We start from the raw sequence: 18,743 nt of genomic DNA on the forward strand, positions 1-18,743 counted from the left end.
TAGTTAAGTACTATAGCTTTTATAGCTTTATTATTTAGCTTTTTTATCTTAGGATCCTTATTCTTATAGTAATATATAGATCTAAAAGTTACTATATTATTAATATTAGGCTTTATATTATTACTTATTTTATAAGGGGTCTTATAGTTAAGAGCTTTATAAGGGGTTATATTATATAGATCTACTGCTGTTAAAGTAGCTTCTTTTTATAGATATAAAAGTAAATTTGCTTGTAAAAGTATAGCTCTTATTTTATTAGTTATAGTCCTTATTACTCTTTCTATTATACTATTAGGCTTATAAGTATAAGGTACTTTTATATTATAATTTATTTCTTTAATTATATAGGTATAGTTTATAGTATTATTATTAAATTCTAGACTGCTATTTGTATTAAAGTCTTTTATCTTATTCTTATTTATATTATTCTTATTTATATATTCTAGAACAGCAGTATTAACTTCTTCTGCTTCTTTAGTTCTAAGTAGTTTTATAGATATAAGTCTAGATTTTCTTTCTAAGAAGATAATAAACCATTAATATTTATTATAGGTAGAAGGTGTTATAGGTCTACAGAGATTAGAAGAGACTTTTTCTATATATTTATAATTCTTATTATAGTTATTAGAATACTTATTAACTTTAGTAGTAAAGTTTACTTTTATATAGGTATTATAAGTATAGTCTTCTTCTATTATATTATTAGTTATATTTGTATTATCTTTAAGTTATATTAAGACTTTTCTATTTATGTGTCTTAGTCTATTATGCTACTTTTTATAGTTATTAATCTCTTTATTATATATAACCTTCTTATATTTATAAAGTTTTCTTCTTATATTTATAGTATTTATATATTCTTTATAGTTATTAAGATCCTTTTTATTTAAAACTTTTATATTTAGGTAATATAAATTATCTTTTATTTCTTTTTTATAAAGGGTTCTTTTATTATTTATATTTATTAAAAATACCTTTGTATTCTAGAAAAGGGAGGCTATTTTAAGTCTTCTTAGTCTATTTTGACTTAGAAGATTAATATTTATTTTAAGTATATAATAATAGTCTTTAAGGATATATATATTATTATTATTAAAAAAAGAAATTACTATATCTTTTTGTAGAGAGATTTTCTTTTTTTTTATATCTCTTTAGTTAATATACCTGTTTATATAGGTAGTTTTTATAAATAGGGATTTATTACTTATAATATTAATAGTAGTAGTAGTATCTAAGTAGAATATAATATATTTATTATTCCTAGTTATATATATAGGTTTATTTATATTACTTATTTTATTATTAGTTATAGTTATTATAAAAGAGGTTATATAACTTATATCTTTAAAATCTAAGTTTATTTTACTCTTTTTTTCTTATTAAGGGTTATCTATAACTATATTATTTATAACTATAATATATGTATTTTTTGTGTCTAATTTATCTAATTCTTTAGAATCTTTTTTCTTTATTATAGCTTTTTTAGCTATTAAGGCCTTTTAGGCCTTATAGAGCTTATTTCTCTTTATATTAGTCTTTTATTACCTTAGGACTTTTTTCTTAGTATTATCCTTATTTTTCTAGCCTTTAAGGGCCTTAATAGGATATAGGAAGTTATAGTCTTTAACTATATGGTTTTTTAACTTATAGTATATATAGTAAATACTTTTTGTCTTTTTTTAAGGCTTTTTAATTTCTTTTTTAAAGGTAAAAGTATATAATACTATAGAAGAACTTTTTTTTTTTGCTTTATTTATAAGATTTATAAAAAGGGATTTTATAGTATAGGAATTTGTATTCTTTTTAAGGGCTTAGGTTATATTAGTTATAAAACCTTTATAACTATTATCTAAACTATTTAATACTTAAGCTATAATAACTTATTTTAGTAAACCTATATCTTTAAAAGATAAGTTATTTATAAGCTCTTTTATCTTATTAAGGTATTCTTTTATAGATCTAAAGGATTCTAAGAAGATATTAAAGAACTTTTTATAAGTAAAATATTTATTAGTAAAACTAGTAGGTTTATATAGATCTTTTAGTTTCTTTTAGGCCTTATATTCTATTATAGAGTCTTTTATAACCTTTAAAAAGGAATCCTTATAAAATAGCTTTATAAAAGCTAATACTTTTATATTACTTTTTTGTTAAGAAGGTGTAGTTAGAGGGGTTATAAGACTAAAGTTAATATCTTTACTAATAAGTAAAGCCTTAAATCTAGTTACCTAAACATTATAGTTAAGGCTACTAGAAAGGTGTAATATATAGATTTTTTTTATAGTATTAATTTAGTTTAAATTTAATTAAAATATAAGGATTTTAGTTGATTTTGGTTGATTAGAGAGAGATATTGGTATTCTGATAGTACTGTTGAATTTGTCTTGAAAAATAGGCCTTAAAAGTGGTTGGGTTGTTATAATGTTGTTATTAATAGTATGGTATTATGTGGTTGTTTTGGGTTAAAGATATATATAGGCCTTTAATTGAAGAAGCTTTTACTAGACGGTAGAGTAGTTAGTCTAGTGGTTTAGCTATCCTCTAGATTAACTAATTGAATTGGTAACTTAATTAGAGCTCTTGGGTTTAATTCTAGCTTAAGGTATATAGTCTTTGTTGGATATAGACTAGAAATAACCTTCAACTGGTAAGGTAGGATTGTGATTTGCCTGGAGCTGTAGTGGCGTAAAATATAGCGATAGGTGTAGTGCTTGCCCGGTAAGCTGGTCTCTCTATTCTGCTGAATATGGACTGCTGGGTGTGAGGTGTAGCTGCCTTAGAGCTGTATTCCTTAAAATTCCCTTAGCTAATGTGGTATGTCCCCTGGCAAGGTTGAATTTTTGTTGTATAAAATAGAGGTATAAGGTAAAGATATAAGAGTTGTCTTCTCTACTGAGCTAGGCTTATAACCAGTAAGAATAACAGGGGTTATTTATAATAGTTATAAGGAAAAGTAGAGAAGAATAAAGGTAGACAGAAAAGGTATATATATATTAAACGTTAAGGTATTGTTATTCTTTATTGTTTTTCTAAAACTGTCTAAGTAGAGGGAATATCTCTTAGTTATATAGAAAGTCTTTTAGATATATATAGTATCTAAGCGTATATCTAAGCGTATATTTAAGTGCTAAGAGGTACTTATATGTTTTTTGTATATATATATATATGCCTATATATGCCTATAGACAAGTATAAGCGTTAGTATATGTAATGCTTAGAAGTATATGCGTTTATATATAATAGACTATATTAGTTTGTAGTAGTTTATATTAGTATAGTTATATATAGTAATATATACTTTTATAGGTTATTTTTCAAGAAGAGTCTAGAAAAGATAACTATATATTTATAGGACTTTTAGTTATAGAGTTATAAAGAGATTTATATATAAGAATTATAAGAATTTTACTTCTTAATTCTTAGTCTTTTTAATAATTAATTTTATATTAAAAATATATCTTTAGTTATAGTTAATATTATATAAAGTTCTCTACTTATTAAAGTCTAATATATATTATATTATATTTATTAAAAAAATAATTAGCTATATTTTATATATTATTAAGTTATAGTAAAAATCCTTAATTAATTAAGTTAATAACTTATTTAAGAATTACTATTTTTTTTAGTTTAGTTATCTTTATTAATTTTATATAAGTCTTATAATATAGTAATTATTTAACGTATTAGTATTAAAGTATTATTTTTAGAATATTATAAATAGAAGTTATTTTTTATATAGATAGTTTTAGGTCTTTTTTAATAGCTTTAATTATAAGGATAATATAACTTTTATTTAAAGAAGAACTTATTATTATACGTAGAATAAAATTGATATAAAGTTGAAGTTTGAGGAGGAAGGAGGAAGTGGGCCACTTGCTATGATGGGCCACTTGCTATGCATGTACGTTAGCTATTCAAAAAAGAAAACAAGTAACAAGTAGATAATATAATATATATCTAAGTGTTACTTATTACATTTTTGGTTTACTTTTAAGAGCTAATACAAGGCTTATTTGTACTTATAGAAAGTATAGGTTTTAGGTGTGCACTGTGGTCTGTTCGGATACTTTTGGGTCCCCACTGTACATTCACGGGAACTGAGGAAATAACGCGACATTTTGCGAATGATCAGATCATCTAGCAGCAACGATGAATCGTGTCTTCACTTTTTATAGTAAGGTTATGAAAAGCTCCTCATCTTCCATCTCCTTCCAAGGATCCCTCATAGTGTCCCCAACGATCTTTTTTACAGGGGGTAAATGAACTGTTTGTTTTGCAAGTCCGTCAGGTCTAATACAGCGATGTCGACCTTGACCTTGATAACCTCGCCATTTTCATCCACCTGCTCAACCCACCCTTCCCGCTCGTCATCACTCAGGTTAGCAATGTACTCCAACCTTTCTGCATTCCTACGCGAAAGGATGAAACGGATAATCCAAAGGATGAGCGGCGTGCCCACCCAACTGACCGTGATCATTGATGACCATGCGCCGTAGAACCGCGGCCCGTTACTCGACACCCAAATCTGCGGCGACACGAGATTGCCGACGCTGTAGCCTAGCATAAACATGACGTTCCGCGTCAGCTTCTTGGTGTACCCTGCCGCCGTCGATGTCGTCCAGCCCAACGCGATAATGTAGGTCACGCCATATGTGCTGGCAGCCAAGATAAGCGATCCCAAAAGAGCGATTTTGGATTCCCAGTTGATTGTGACCATGGCAATACCACCCGCTACAGCGGGAAGACACCACACCGTCCCGTGCAGAGCCAGATTCTTTGGCCACCTGCGCAGGGCAAATGTAGCGACGACGCAGCAAGCCATGCCGAAACCGCCTCCAGCCGCAGCGACAAGGGTAGACCCGAGCGGCTTGATACCGATGGACGTAGTGATAAGGTTCTTCTGTCCGTAGTTCAGGTTGTTCGAATACATCAGTGTGAAAGACTGCAACGCGAACAGCCACGACACGGGGTCCTTCATCGTCTCCACGAATTGCTCCTTCTTGAACTGCTTCTGCTCGATCGAGCTTTGCTGCGCTTGATGCACGCGTCGGATGACCTGCACCTTCTCTTCGAGTGTAAGGAAGCGCGCCTCAGCCGGGTTGCTGGGGTAATCGAACCACACCCAGACCGCCAGGAGAAGCGTGAGACCGCCCGTGACGACGTGGAGCAGCTTCCAGGGGAGGACGGGACCGGTAGTCCAGAGTAGGCCGTAGGAGAGGAAGCCCGTCACCACGGGGGCTGCCTGGCAGGTGATCCAGAGCACGGGCTGCAGGAAGGACTGCTCGTGGCGGTTGAAAAACATTCCGATTGTAATCTCCATCGCGGGCACGATGACGGCTTCCGCAGCGCCGAGAGCGAGGCGCATCACGACAAGGCCGGCGTAGCGGGTTGCGACGCAGTGCAAAAAGATGATTACGGACCAGGCGAAGATGGTTATGGAGACGTACTTGCCGAAAGGTAGTTTTTGCATGAGGTAGTGACCGGGCCATTGGAATGCCAGATATCCTGGAAGGACAGGAAAACTGGTTAGTACTGGTCGATGCAAACAGTCTTTACACTACAAGGAGTTTCATACCGACGTAGAACATTGTGTTCAGATTGTTGTACTGGGCTTGTCTGATACCGGTCTCCTCAAAGAGGCCTAGGATGGCGGCATAGCCGAGCGTTGACTTATCGACCTTTGACAAGCACACATGTAAGTGGACTGAGTTTTGTCGAGGATGAAGAGTTGAGACAGAGGTTTCTCATGTGAACTTACAAACAACATAATGTTGATTGCGGACAACAGAGTCATGACGCGAAGATAAAGCTTTCTGCGGATCTTCTTCTCCAACTCAGGCGTAAGCGGCCCGAAGTCGTCGCCATGTTGTTCGAGCAATCGTAGCGTCACGTCGGCGTTCTTCTCCGTAACGGTTTTACCCTTGGATGGGCTCATAACTTGAGGGCGAACCCCCTTCTCCTCGGTCATGACTAGGTAATTGATAGTGCGACAATGCAAAGTGAACTTCTCATTCCCGTATGTCTAAAAACAATAGCCACTTCTCTGTACGTTGCTTCGAAGACACCCTACAAGAAACCTCAAAGGTCGACAGTAGCGACTAAAACTTATAAGACAAACTTCACATCGAAGGGCACAGTGGAGTTCTAAGATGTCGTTATCAAAGGATGCAATGAATTGAAGTTACTGGCGCCATGTTGCAAGAGGATTGGTCGACCAGGATCTGCCAAGCATCCAATGCGCGATGTCTCTCCGCTATCACGCAATACCTTGCGGCGATAACCCTGCCGCTATTCGCCAACTTTTTATCTATCGCCATTGGGCTTCTGATGGTGTCATACATGAGCTATTCATTCACCCAATTCTTGGTCGGAGCTAAATACGACCATGAGGTGAGGAAGCTGCAAGCCTAAGACCGGAGTGTCGGCGGTAAACAAGGACTCTATTATTACGACCCAATTAAGGCTGTGAGCTCCACCTACATCATATCATCTGCGATCATTGTAACATCCCAAATGTTACGACTCGACAAGAATAACATAACCTGTGCCGCTCCACAGGAATCTGGCGGCTATAGGACAAGATATATGCGGGGGAACACGGGAACACATCAGACAATCAGACACCCCTCGAAACGGAAGAACTAGGGAAGGTCACTTAAAGATAAGAAAGGAGCGACAACTGATAAGCTGTCCCAAGGTCAGGACCGGCTACAGGAGGATCGGTCCCAGCATCATGACCATAGGAAATAGGACGTTCATTCCAGATAAATAAAACACCTTCTATAGCTCTTCAGCAATGAACTTGCTGATTCACTCTACCATTAGTGACGCTTAGATTATCCTTCTATTTTCAAGCTGTACGAGCTAACCCACGTCGTAAAGTGTTTAGTTGATCACCAGACACCAACAGACCCAATAAGACTTGCCCTACTGTTATTGAATATCGACCTTAGCCACCTGTCATTATAAAACACCACTCAGATATCTGATCGTAACACCAAAGTAATGCTGGGAACACTCCAGGCAACTAGACAAGACAGCCCCTACACGCGTCAATCGACTTATATGAAGTATCATCCGGGTTTGTCCCATGTATTGCAGAAACCTTTCAGATTTTGGAAACGCCTGTAGCCCAGAGGGCGGGTTCTTTTCACATCATATAGATTGTTTGTTTCTTGTCTTTCTGTAAGGATGCGTGTTCCGTTTCACTTTGTGATTCAATCTAAGGAATAGTCCACCACCCCCTCATAAGCTTCTTTAGATCGATACTAGCTAGGTCAACTAGATAAGACGTGATGTCTTGATAAGGATCCAACTCTACTTTGGTATAATCGTTGACGAAGCACCACAGCAATCGATGTTCCGTGTCTGCCAGATACTCATCTTTCCAGTCCTTCCATCCGGAGTCGTCTACGATGATGGATCCAAGCGACGCACTTCCGGACTAAAGTCCAAGTATCCGTAAGCCAAATCTTCCGCTATTGTACCATAAGCTGCACATCGAGAGCACCGATTCTCTCCAGGAGGCGTCGGAATACTGCATGAAGTCTTCGGCGGTATGTTTTAAGCTGGGTGAATTGTATTAGTCTTATCTCGACTCGTCTTTCTGATTACCTTGCTGAAGTGAGTGATCTGTGCTTCTACATTGTGAGGCACTGTACCCAATCGGCCCTCACCATTAGGTTCTTGGATGAATAAGAGATCTGGGAGTTCAGGAGTAGCGAAACCGAAACTACGCTCAGTATCATAATTTGAGGGAAGCAGAGACAAGCAGTCAAACCGGCCAACACAGCCCTGGGAGACCAATGTCTCGGTATACTGATCGACAGGTAACTGTTTTACTAGAATCGTTTTCTGTTACTCAGTCGGATTAAGGGCCCTTACGGATACGGTGGACAGAGGTCCTAGACCTAAATCTATCAAGTCACTAGTGTTACTAAGTCAATAGAAAGTCCGGTTGTAGGAATTGCGCATGTACAAGGAGCAAGTCTTTAAACCCTAAAACATTAAGTAGTTTGTGCTTCGCGTGCCTCGTTGTTGTTCTTGGGTCTTTAAGCTGACCGATGAAAACACTCTCGGAGTTGTACTCAACCCCGTCTAGATACTTGAGGTAGGTGTTGATGTCCTTCCACGAGTCCCTAGTCTCCTAAGATATTAGAATGGATTGAACCGTGGCTGAGTCTACTCCATAGGATTCAGCGATCCAAGTCTTGTTGTGAGCATAATAGTCGAAACTAGCAATTCTCTTCCGGGTGTGAAGTACTAATTGAATATTGGTTGCTCCATTCCTCACGACCGCTAATGTTTTCCCGGTCAAGTCCAAAGTTGGGTCCCAGTCCGATGTGTAACGAGTTAGTCGCTTGAAGTTTTTGATTCCTGGGCAGACAGCTTCCAGGCATTCCACATACCGTCTATTGGCCGTGAGAATAAAGAATGCCCTGTGAACACAATATTTACTTTTTGTTCTACAAGTTACCGACCTTGACAAGTCGGCCTGTCTATTCGCTGTCATATACAATAAGGTTATTGGCTTCGTGAGAGAGCCTCAGGTGCTTGCACACTCCATACTTGTGCACTGTTCCTGTCTTGTAGTTTTGGAACTCTAGACCTTGGGCAATTTTTTTAAACCACTATATGTTTACCTTAACGATGTCTGATATATGGGTCCTGAAACATCACAGCGGACATCAAAGGTAGATGTTCTCAAATCAGGTGCCTCATTTCTCCCCATTTCAGTGGTCTGGATGTAAGCAATTAATGAGTTACATTTATTACTTCAGAATTTACCCAAAGATAGTTGGTTTAGTACTAGGAACTTTAGCTGGAACGAAGGCTCCAGCAATGATGCTGGAAACACTGGCATTGACAATAGCAATTCGTAATGTCCGTGACCTGTCGACGTAGCGGTCTACAAAAGAGATATTGGGGAGAGTATAATGACAGTCGCTCGGTTGAGGCTTATTAGCAACGGCGATAAACACGAGCGAGCCATTGCGGATTTTACATCCTTTTTTGTCGGTCGGGTGTTGATTCTTCGAGTGGCTTCAAATGCCCAGCGGATGCTCCTAGAGCTGCCAGGCTGACACTCATCTCTATAATGCGTTGAGAGTCTGCAGCGAGTTCAATTTAATGGCATCCCGAAAGTTACCACCACGATTTATATGGCCGTTGACAAAGGTAGCATCCATCCAACCTGACCAGCTCAGTAAGTCACAGTTGTTCGAGTTGCAAAGCCCATAATGGTCTCGCACCAAGATACATATTCGCCCTCGGAACGAACTGTTAGCCTGACTTGACTCCATACTGACTACTATCATGCGCAAGGGAAGCAGGAGTCTGACTTATCGGATCACGACATAATCGAATCTACGGTAAGGAAATGGATTTGCACCAACCGCTCTTAACGTTGTTGTTCTCAATATGAGTTGTGCTTAACAGGCCAAACGCATCGCGAGTCATGCTGATGACTAATAGGCAGGTCCCAAAGCACCGGAGAAAATTTGTGCGAATTTTCATTGGTCAGTTTGTTCTCGTTGTTATCTTTACTTGTTGGTCAGCTTGCATCTAGCATCCCTTTGGAATCCTCATCGCGAGGGGCTGATGCAAGTGACGACGTGTGACCCGCTTCGGTCGGCAGGCTGGTGCGTATTCGTATCGCGTTTGCTTTAACATCCTGGTAGGGACTATTGAATAGTGTACTTACTTGGGGCTCTACATTCACCAAGGACCAAGGACTGACCATGGGTACGGAGTACTAAGCCGGCAAGATATGGGGCATGCAGAAAATACTTGGGTGCCTCTCGTTTTGGGTAATCTTAAGTAACTTATGTAATATCATTGGCCTCGTCTTTCGATGAACGATGACTCTCAAGACAGAAGTCCCTCGGCCAAATTTGTTTCATCGAAGAGTGACTGGAGAACGCGTTCCCGTCTCTCAGATTCTACGCGGCTCTAAGTTATACACACAAACCGTTCTCACAATCAGACCTAGCAGGAGCTAGTAAAAACATTGATTCGAGTGCCCTAGAACATCAAACATGGGTATGTGATGGATTCCTTGAACACCGTAGAGGTTGGAATATGTAAGACTAATACAATTAACGAAACAAACAGAGATGCATTACACAACGGTTGACACATGGTCTTGGAGTACCGACAACTTAGCGAAAGAGACCAGCACCCTCGTGGTCAATGTTGATCTCACTGGCATATTGCAAGACGCCCTCGAGCACTCAGTCGACGACTCTACGCCGCCATGTGCTGCCCGGCAGTTCCTTCTGGACAAAGCCCGCGGAGGCTCAAGCCTAGTCAAGGTCCTCCTCCCAGTGCAGTCTGGCCATATTGTTCAGTCCGATTTCCTTGAACGGCGCATGGTTGACTGCCTGAATGTTGCCGACGTGCGAGGCTTCATTGCGCCAGGGCAGCATGTTCAAGGGTGCTCTGTCGAGGCCTACGAGTCCATGAAACTTACTGATCTGCTTCATCGCTGCTACGGCGCCATTGTGGTGTCCTCATCTTCTACTGGGGACAACTCGACAGCGGTCAACGAGGAATTGGTCAAGCGCCTGTCTTTTGACTGGCTCTCACCCAAACCCATAACCCGGAAGCGGCTGGTATTCATTGGCGGGGCGTCCCAATTCAAATTTCAGGGCTTTGCTATCGCGGCTGCCTCGTTGAACGTTGGTCTTGTCGTGTTGGACGAGCCAAATCAGTGGATTGCTTCTGACTCATATGCTCATCTTCGCGAAGAGTTTGTGCCGTTCGACATGACACCAGACGCCAGTATGGCCAGGCGCATCACGGAGGCGGTGGCCCAAAAGCAGAACGCAAGCTATAATGGCAAATCTTTCGATGGCATCATGACACTCGACGAGCACCTGTTGACCATTGTCTCTCACGCGGCTACGTTGCTGGGGCTTCCGACGTCGTCCCCGGAGTCGATCGGCCTGGCGCAGAACAAATTCCAAACACGCCAACTCGACGCCAACGTCTTCTGTCGCCTCGTCCGGTCGGTCGCCGATTTGGAGAAGCTCCTCGTCGAGGAAGGGCCGCGGATCCTGTATCCCCTCATCGTCAAGCCCAGTAAAGGCTGGTCGTCCGAGGGCGTCTGGAAGGTGGCAGACGAGCAGCAGCTGCGGATCAGAGTCGCCATGCTGTGGCAAGACGCCTTCACCGCCTGGCACGGCCACGACATTGTCATCGAGACCTACGTTGATGGCCCTGAGGTTGACGCCAATATGGTGCTGGTGAACGGCGAGATTGTCTTTTTCGAGGCGAACGACGACTTTCCCAGCCCCGGGGACTACGACGACGGCAAAGCCAAGGTCGAGTCAGGCCCCGTGCCTAACTTTGTCGAGACGGGGAACATGCTACCGTCGGCTCTCGCGCCCTGCGAGCTGGAGGCTCTTCAACAGCGACTGCACGAGCTGGTTCTTTCCGCCGGCTTCCGAGACGGCATTCTGCACATTGAGGCTAGGCTTCGCAACTCGAGCAGCCATTACGCCACGGATAATAGTGCCTCCGGGTCCAACGGCTTCGTCGACTTACGACGCAACACGGCGACGACGTCAACAGCGAAGCCAGAGGATGTTTTCCTCCTCGAGATAAACCCTCGCCAGCCAGGCTGGTTCGAGATAAATGCTACAGAACACACGTATGGCGTCTCATACTACAGCCTGGCGGTCCTGCACGCCTTGGCAGACAGAAATCGCATCGTGACACTGTCCCAGCCCTTTTTAGGAGGGGCCCAATACCATATGCAGCTACTGGTGGTCTCCGCCCAGAAGGGCGGCATTTACCAGTCGGGTGATGTCTGCTCTGCCGTCATAGATCAAGCAGAGCATTTGCGTGCCCATGTCGTCCAATGCGCGAATCTAATGGCCGAGGGGCAAATAGTTCCTGATCCTAGGACCGGTATGGTATTTGGCAACTTTATCGCCTTTTTCTTGATAGTCTCACGGACCAGCCGGAGTGAGGCCTTGAGGGTAGGACACGAGATTGAGCAGCTAGTCAGAGTGTACACGGGTGGTTTCTGAATTTAGAAAAAGGGGGAAAATATCACAAAGCGGAGCAGCATATTTTGATTACATCACGATGGGAAATAGAGCTTGAATTCACGAGCCAAGTCTTTTGGCTCTGAACATGAGTCTTTGACTGAAAACTGGCAGTCTGATTACATGTTACTCTTACGTTTGGAGTGTTGCCTATATTGCTGCTACTTGCCGGAAAGCGTGTCTCAAGAACATCGCCAAAAAGTGGCTAGCATTTTTGGCCCGAGTCATCCACGCGGGACTTCGACCATAACAGCCCATCATATCATAGTCTTTCGTGGTTGTCACTGGATATATCTGTTATGAACATGGGCCTCGTGGCCGAGAATGAAAGGAGCTGTAACGTACCAGCTTCTACCAATGCTTGTTCTGACACGATGTTGGGTGAGTTCCACTGGCAAAGGGACAAGAGTTATAGAAGAGCCGATTCTGGACACTAATGCCCTCATAATAAATTCAACTAAAGAGGTCGGCGGACAAATGAGACCAAGCTCCGGTAAATCTCGGCATGAAAAGCCCGGTCGACCGGAAACACGGATCGAATGCTCGGACAGCGGCCCGGCCAGGATCCATGTCCTCGGCTTTGGCAGTCGGGAACGCTTTGCGGCACCAGCGAATTGAACCATCGCTTCACAAACATTGAGAGTACCACTGGTTTGAAGCCTGGCACGTATACGGGCTTGCACAAGTGGTGCACCCGCTCCACCCGCTCCCGCCGCACTGCCCCCATCTAGCCACCGTGCATCCTCCGGTCGGAGGCGGGCTTGCGGTCGAAGTCGCCGGGGGCGGCGCAGAGCTCTGCGTTGTCGTCCCGGGTTGTGTTGAGCCGCCCTAGCCGGAGTCAGTCCACCGTATCGCAAACACGGACACATGATGAAGGAAAAGCTTACCGTGATCCCGAACCACTTCAGATCCTCCGCCCCCATGACCGGCACGCTATGCCCAACGCCTGCCCCGTAAATCCCCTCCAAGTTTGGCCCGTAGATGTACTTGGTGTACTGTCCACTCGGTGTGCCCGGCAGCGTCTGCTGCGCCGTGAGGCTGTACCCGAACACGCCCGTCCATTGCTTGATGGTCTCGTTCCAGTTTCGCGGGTACAGCGTCGTGTCGGCGCTGCCGTGGTAGATCTGCATGCGCGGCCTGGATCCCGTGTATCCGGGATACATGTTGAGCGCGGTCTGCGCCCAGGCCTGCTGCGTCGCGATAGAGTTGCCCTGGCTGCAGGTCGAGTTCCAGCCGTTGACGGTGCCGGTGTAGAAGCAACCCGCGGGCACACCCGAGTAGGCAATGCCGGCAGCGAAGAGCTCGGGGTAGGTTGCTGCCATGACGTTCTGTACCTCTGTTAGCATTTTCTTCTTCTGCACGGCCAGGTGCTTGCCCTCCACGGAGTTTCCTGGCCCATTCCCACACAACCCGATTTAGACTTACCGTCATCATGGCGCCCGATGATGTTCCCGTCACAAACACCTTGCTCCGGTCTCCATTGTACTTATCAAGCGTATAGGTCACCATGTTGGCAATGGCGTTGCTGTTCCCGCCGCCGTTGTGCGTCAGCGTCGCCGGCGAGCTCACGTCCCAGCAAGTTCCGCTGTACGGCGACTCCGGGTAGATCACGATCAACCCGTAGGTGTCGGCGTATCCCTTGTAGGGGGTGCCGGTGTAGTACGCATTCGCCGTGCCGGAGCAGTAGTGGATCGCAACGATGATGGCCGGGTTCGTGGCGACGCGGTCCGGGACGTAGATGTACATCTTAGCCCCCGAGGGGTTGGCGCCAAAGGAGGTCACCTGCTGGAGGGAGGCGGCACTCGCGAGGGAGCTGAGGCCGGCCACGGCAGCGGCGAAGAGGGTGGAGAGACGCATTTTGGTATTTGTGCTACAGGAGCGTCGTACGGATGGATAGTACTACTTGGTGGTAGAACGGACAGCAATGTTGCGGACTGGAAATGCTATGGGTTTTATACGTACGACAACGTTACGATGAGTTGCTGATGAAGGCAGCGGACGTATTGATTCCGGCGGAGGGTAGGCTAGTGGCTGCGACCCCATCCATTTTGAAGTTATCCGCATCCCTCGAGGGCACGATGTGGCCAAATCTCTCTCTAGTCTAGGGATCAACAACATTGGCCCCGAGCTATTTGGTATTGAATTGGCTTTATTAACATACGCCGTTCCAAGAAATGCAGGCCCGGTCTCTTCTGAATTTAATGCTGACTTTGTGATTGTTTGGCCAAAGTTTCTCAAATGCGCAAGCGGGAGTTTGGGGGCAAAGCCCATACCTCGATCAATCGGGATTACGATTGAATCACGGACCGATGACCCCATACCTCCGGACCTCGAACCGGAAGTTTTCTCCATGTGTGGATACCCGTGATTCCGCCAATTAAGCTCAGCGGAAGCTGCCCCCATATTGAATAGTTAAAGCCGACCGCTATGAAAAGACGATACACGCCGTCCTGGTTAGGTAGTAAGTTCAGCGGTTCGACCCCGGCCTCTGACCAAACATCTCAACCAAAAGCGCAGTGCAGATAACACTGGCCCAACCCCGTCCCTTTCCCCGGACGCCACGACCGGCGCCCGCCTGCTAGTCTCCGTTGCCGTGTTGAGTGCTCGCTGCAACCTTCCCCGTCACCCCGGATGAGCGGAAGCTCAAAGAAAGTCTGTAACTCAAAATCTAGCTCTAAAAACGATATAACCGCCAGCCCCAGGCTTGATACTCCACGTGGAATGGACTTCATCCGTTTAGCCTGAATGTGAAGGCAGTTGAGCCTCTCTGCAACTCATGGTCAGATACATTCAAAGGGGTGCCGCATGACAAAAGTACGGGGTTAATGCTGCGGTGCCAGCGGCCCAGATCCAGAAAGAGGAGAATGCATCCATTTTGGGTATCAGCCCAATGCTCGCTGCGGTCGAAAAAGACGCCTATGCTTATGCTCTATGCCATGCAATGAATCCAACCAGTAACACAAGACCCCAGCGCCCGACTACCGACCTGTTCGGCTCCGAAGCGTCTTCAGCCCCGTCTTATGCTCCGTATGCTTCTTGCTCAACTGTTTCTGTCTGATGAACAGACTCATAACAAGACCCAGCCCTGCAAACGCAACATAGACGATGTACATCGTCCTCAGACTCGTCAGATATGCCCCGCGCGCAATCTGCCCCTGTTCACCCTGCAGATCTGCCACTATGCCGACGCTCGATGCGGCGCTCGAGCCGGAGAGCATGTTCGCCAGGTCCGGCCCCAGCTGCTCCCTCAGCCGGGGGTACTGCTTCTGCATCTCATTGTTAAAAACGACGCCACCAATAACGACCGAGATGGACGTTCCCATCTGTCGGACGAAGCCAAAAGCCGACGTCGCCGCCGCGATGTCGCGCGGCTCGACCGAGGTCTGCACAGCGATCAAGGGCGACTGGAAGTTTGGGCCGATGCCCAGGCCGGCGACGATCTGGTAGAGAATGATCTTGGTAAAGTTGCGGTCCAGCGGGAGGTCGTAGAAGAGGCCGAAGCCGAGCGTGGAGACGAACATGCCTCCGATGATGAGGTAGAGGTAATTGCCCGTCTTGCGGATCAGGACGCCGGCGACGGCGGACATGAGGGAGAGGGAGAGCACGTAGGGGAGGAGGTAGACTCCCGAAAGAAGGGAGGAGACACCCTGCACGCCCTGGAAGTAGAGGGGCAGCCAGTAGCTTCCGGAGATGAAGGCGAAGGCGTGACAGAAGGCCGTCGCGAAAGCCGCCACATTGGACCAGCTCTTGAACAGGTGCATCGGGATGACGGGGTACTTTGCGTACTTCCACTCGTTAACGGCAAAGAGGCCAATCGTCACGATCCCAAAGACGATGAGACAGATGACCGTCGGCGAGCTCCACGGGTAGCTCACACCGCCAAACTCGAGGCCGAACAGGAACATGATGGTGCCGCCGATGATGGTGAGGGTGCCGATCCAGTCAATGGCCTTGAGGCCCTCGAGGGCGGGCGTGCGCGGGTTGTGCAGCTTGAGGACGAAGAAGAGCACGACGATGCCGACGCCCGAGATGGGCAGGTTGATGTAGAAGCACCAGCGCCACGTCACCTTGCTCGTGAAGACGCCGCCCATGACGGGCCCGACGGCCGAGGCCACGGCCCAGACCATGCCCATGACGCCAAAGTAGACGCCGCGCTGGCGCATGGAGAAGAGGTCGCTGATGCAGATGTTGACGAGGACGATGATGCCACCACCGCCAATACCCTGGATCGCACGGGCTCCAATCAGCATCCTGGAGCGAGTTGTTAGTGCTAAAGTAGGTACTCGGTGTAACCAGGAATCTTACCCCATGCTCGTAGACAACCCGCATATCAACGATCCAATCCAGAACACACCGACGGCGGACAAGAGCACGGGCTTTCGGCCCCAGATGTCGGAAATCTTGCCCCATGTCGGCACGAAGGCGGCGTTGGCGAGGAGATACGCGCTACCAATCCAGATGTAGCCGATGTTGCTGTTAAACTCCTCGGCGATGGTGGGCACGGCGGTGGTGATGATTGTGACGTCCAGCGCCGCCAGGAACAGAGCCGCGCAGAGTGAGAGCACAATGAGCAGGGTCTCGAGCTTCGTGCGGCCGGATTCCGGGTCGTTGTCATCAGCGCCGGTGGGAGGACGGGGTCCTTGCGCGTCGTCGCCGGACGCCACTTTTGTCTCGGCGGCCGTGTCACCCAACGATGTTGCGGCGGTGGCGTCGTTGGACATGACACCCGACTTGGCCTCTCTGGCCGTCACATCGTCGGCGCCGCCATGAGGGCCGTGGATGGTTACCGAGTCGGTGCTGGTTGTGATCGAGCCGCGTTCGGTCTGCGAGCCGGCGACGCGCTCGACGTCATCGACTTTTTCGTCGTCGTGGACCTCGCGCAGGTCCTTGGCTGTCATCGGGGCTGGTCTGGGTGTGCCTGATAGAGTTCGCTATATAATTGAGTCGGTGAATGTCAAGAGGTCAAAGTCTTTTGTTAATGACCCTGACACCAATGATTCATTGGAGATGGTGAGGTGTAACAATCAGTGAGATGAGAACATTCAGCTTGATCAGATGAGCCCCAAAGTCGGAATCAGAGGATGGAAAAATTCGCTACACCACAAAGCGACAAGTGATAGTTGAGGGTTACCCAGCAAACAGTAGATAGGAGGAAGGAACGGATATTACAATTACAACGAGACCTCCTGCCGTCATAGCCGTCGCGAAGGAAGAAAAGGAGAGAAAAAAAAATCGACTAAAAGAGCAGGTACGCGCAACAGATTTGCGTGACAAAGTCGATGACAACACCTCCACAGGCGCCCCAACCTGACCCCGGTCCCATTGCGAGCATCGGGAAAAGTGGGTGTCATACCGAGTGGTCCCGAGTGAGCTAAAGACGGTGTGTGTGAGCGTGTGGCAGCCCGTAGCCTGGACCGGGGTTGTGGCCCCGTGTCTCTGCGTTTGGGATCGGGCAGCTCATGAACTGGCGAGGTCGAAATTGGCGTTGCCGTGTTGCCGAATCGGCAAAACTTTTGCTGCGTTGGTTCATTGTTTGGGACCCTCGTTGGAACGTGGGAGACTGGCGCATATGCGACCTCGGACTTAAATCAAAGGGCTCGGCGCGCGAGCCGGCACTTTTTTTTTTTTTTTTTTCATGTAAACGTTTCCATGTCATGACTAGGTATGGCGAACTTTGTTTGTCTCTGTAAGTAAGACTAGCCGGAGCAGTTCATCCTGGCTCGTGTAAGCCGTCCGGTCCATCGCCTGTGGTACTATTGAGCCGGGCGATATACGCGAGCACGAACTCGGACATCGAAAGCGCGAGAGGAGCTTGTACACTTGTATTCTTCGTAATCTGCCGGTGCCTCGTCGTATCCCATGAGACAGCTGTGGTTGCTAGAGACCACGAAACCGACGGCTTGGTAATCAACTAGACGCAAAGGCAGCTGAGAGCCGTCGTATTTACGGCCTTGCTGCGACGCCAGCACCATATGCGGCTTGACCTGGATGGAATGCTACCTACTAACGCCCAGATCGAATGGCGATACGTACTGACGCCAGACTGCTGGCGCATTGCGGCGGGATGCGATGCAAGGAAGTCCCCCGCGCCGAGCTTTGGTGTTCCCCGCATCAAGTGGCTCATGTTAGTGTGCCAAAAATGCTTGTCATCATCGTTCCCGCAATCGGACTGACCTGCCAATCGAGTTGATCGAGCGGATGAATTGCCGGCTCTTTGGTTGTTCGTCTCTTGGTGAGTCTCAGTTGAGGGACTCAGGTGTGTTGTGGACAGTGTTGTGTTGTAATCATCTATCTGATAATAAGTTTGGATGCCAATTGGATCCTGGCTCCCCGGAAACACGGCCGTTGCGCGCGGTGCCCCAAAGATGTCCACCAGAGCTTTAGACGGGAAACCAGGTCTGTATTTGCAGACCAAAACATAGTACCTGTGGCTTCAAACCAGCAATGTGGATGAACGAAGCACACCGGCCATTACATGCTTAGTGAAGATAGAAGCCAAGATTGATGGCAAACCGGGAAGAGTGGAGTCTTCAATGCTCCCTTGGAGAACCTCATCTCAAGTGGAACTCACCTCGAAGCTTCTCTCACAACCTAATCTCAGCCTCATCTCAGTCGCCAAACTCACTCACTGTCGAAGGTTCCACGCCAAACTCTCGACCGTGCTTCAGGATGCTTTTTTCAACCTCG

The 18,743-nt window shown here is 46.1% G+C and overlaps 4 protein-coding genes across 4 annotated transcripts; 1 reads left to right on the forward strand and 3 right to left on the reverse strand.

Annotated features, from left to right (window-relative positions):
- Positions 1-4,249: 4,249 nt before the first annotated feature.
- ColSpa_03231 (putative transporter SEO1) lies at positions 4,250-5,971 on the reverse strand (the record flags this gene model as incomplete). The annotated part of the gene is made up of 3 exons (XM_049269443.1): positions 4,250-5,508; positions 5,579-5,681; positions 5,762-5,971. 3 exons carry the CDS (start codon positions 5,969-5,971, stop codon positions 4,250-4,252), a joined length of 1,572 nt encoding a protein of 523 aa, XP_049125400.1.
- A 4,069-nt stretch (positions 5,972-10,040) lies between these two features.
- Positions 10,041-12,038, forward strand: ColSpa_03232 (fumipyrrole biosynthesis protein C; the record flags this gene model as incomplete). Its single annotated transcript, XM_049269444.1, has 2 exons — positions 10,041-10,044; positions 10,117-12,038. The coding sequence occupies 2 exons, from the start codon at positions 10,041-10,043 to the stop codon at positions 12,036-12,038; spliced, it is 1,926 nt and encodes a 641-aa protein (XP_049125401.1).
- Positions 12,039-12,683: 645 nt separating this feature from the next.
- On the reverse strand, positions 12,684-13,913 carry ColSpa_03233 (putative acetylxylan esterase A; the record flags this gene model as incomplete). The annotated part of the gene is made up of 3 exons (XM_049269445.1): positions 12,684-12,884; positions 12,944-13,384; positions 13,482-13,913. 3 exons carry the CDS (start codon positions 13,911-13,913, stop codon positions 12,684-12,686), a joined length of 1,074 nt encoding a protein of 357 aa, XP_049125402.1.
- Positions 13,914-15,034: 1,121 nt separating this feature from the next.
- On the reverse strand, positions 15,035-16,954 carry ColSpa_03234 (efflux pump dotC; the record flags this gene model as incomplete). Its single annotated transcript, XM_049269446.1, has 2 exons — positions 15,035-16,307; positions 16,362-16,954. 2 exons carry the CDS (start codon positions 16,952-16,954, stop codon positions 15,035-15,037), a joined length of 1,866 nt encoding a protein of 621 aa, XP_049125403.1.
- Between the last annotated feature and the right edge of the window lie 1,789 nt (positions 16,955-18,743).

Source organism: Colletotrichum spaethianum (assembly GCF_022836535.1).
Source record: "Colletotrichum spaethianum MAFF 239500 DNA, contig06, whole genome shotgun sequence".
Lineage (NCBI taxonomy): Eukaryota > Fungi > Ascomycota > Sordariomycetes > Glomerellales > Glomerellaceae > Colletotrichum > Colletotrichum spaethianum.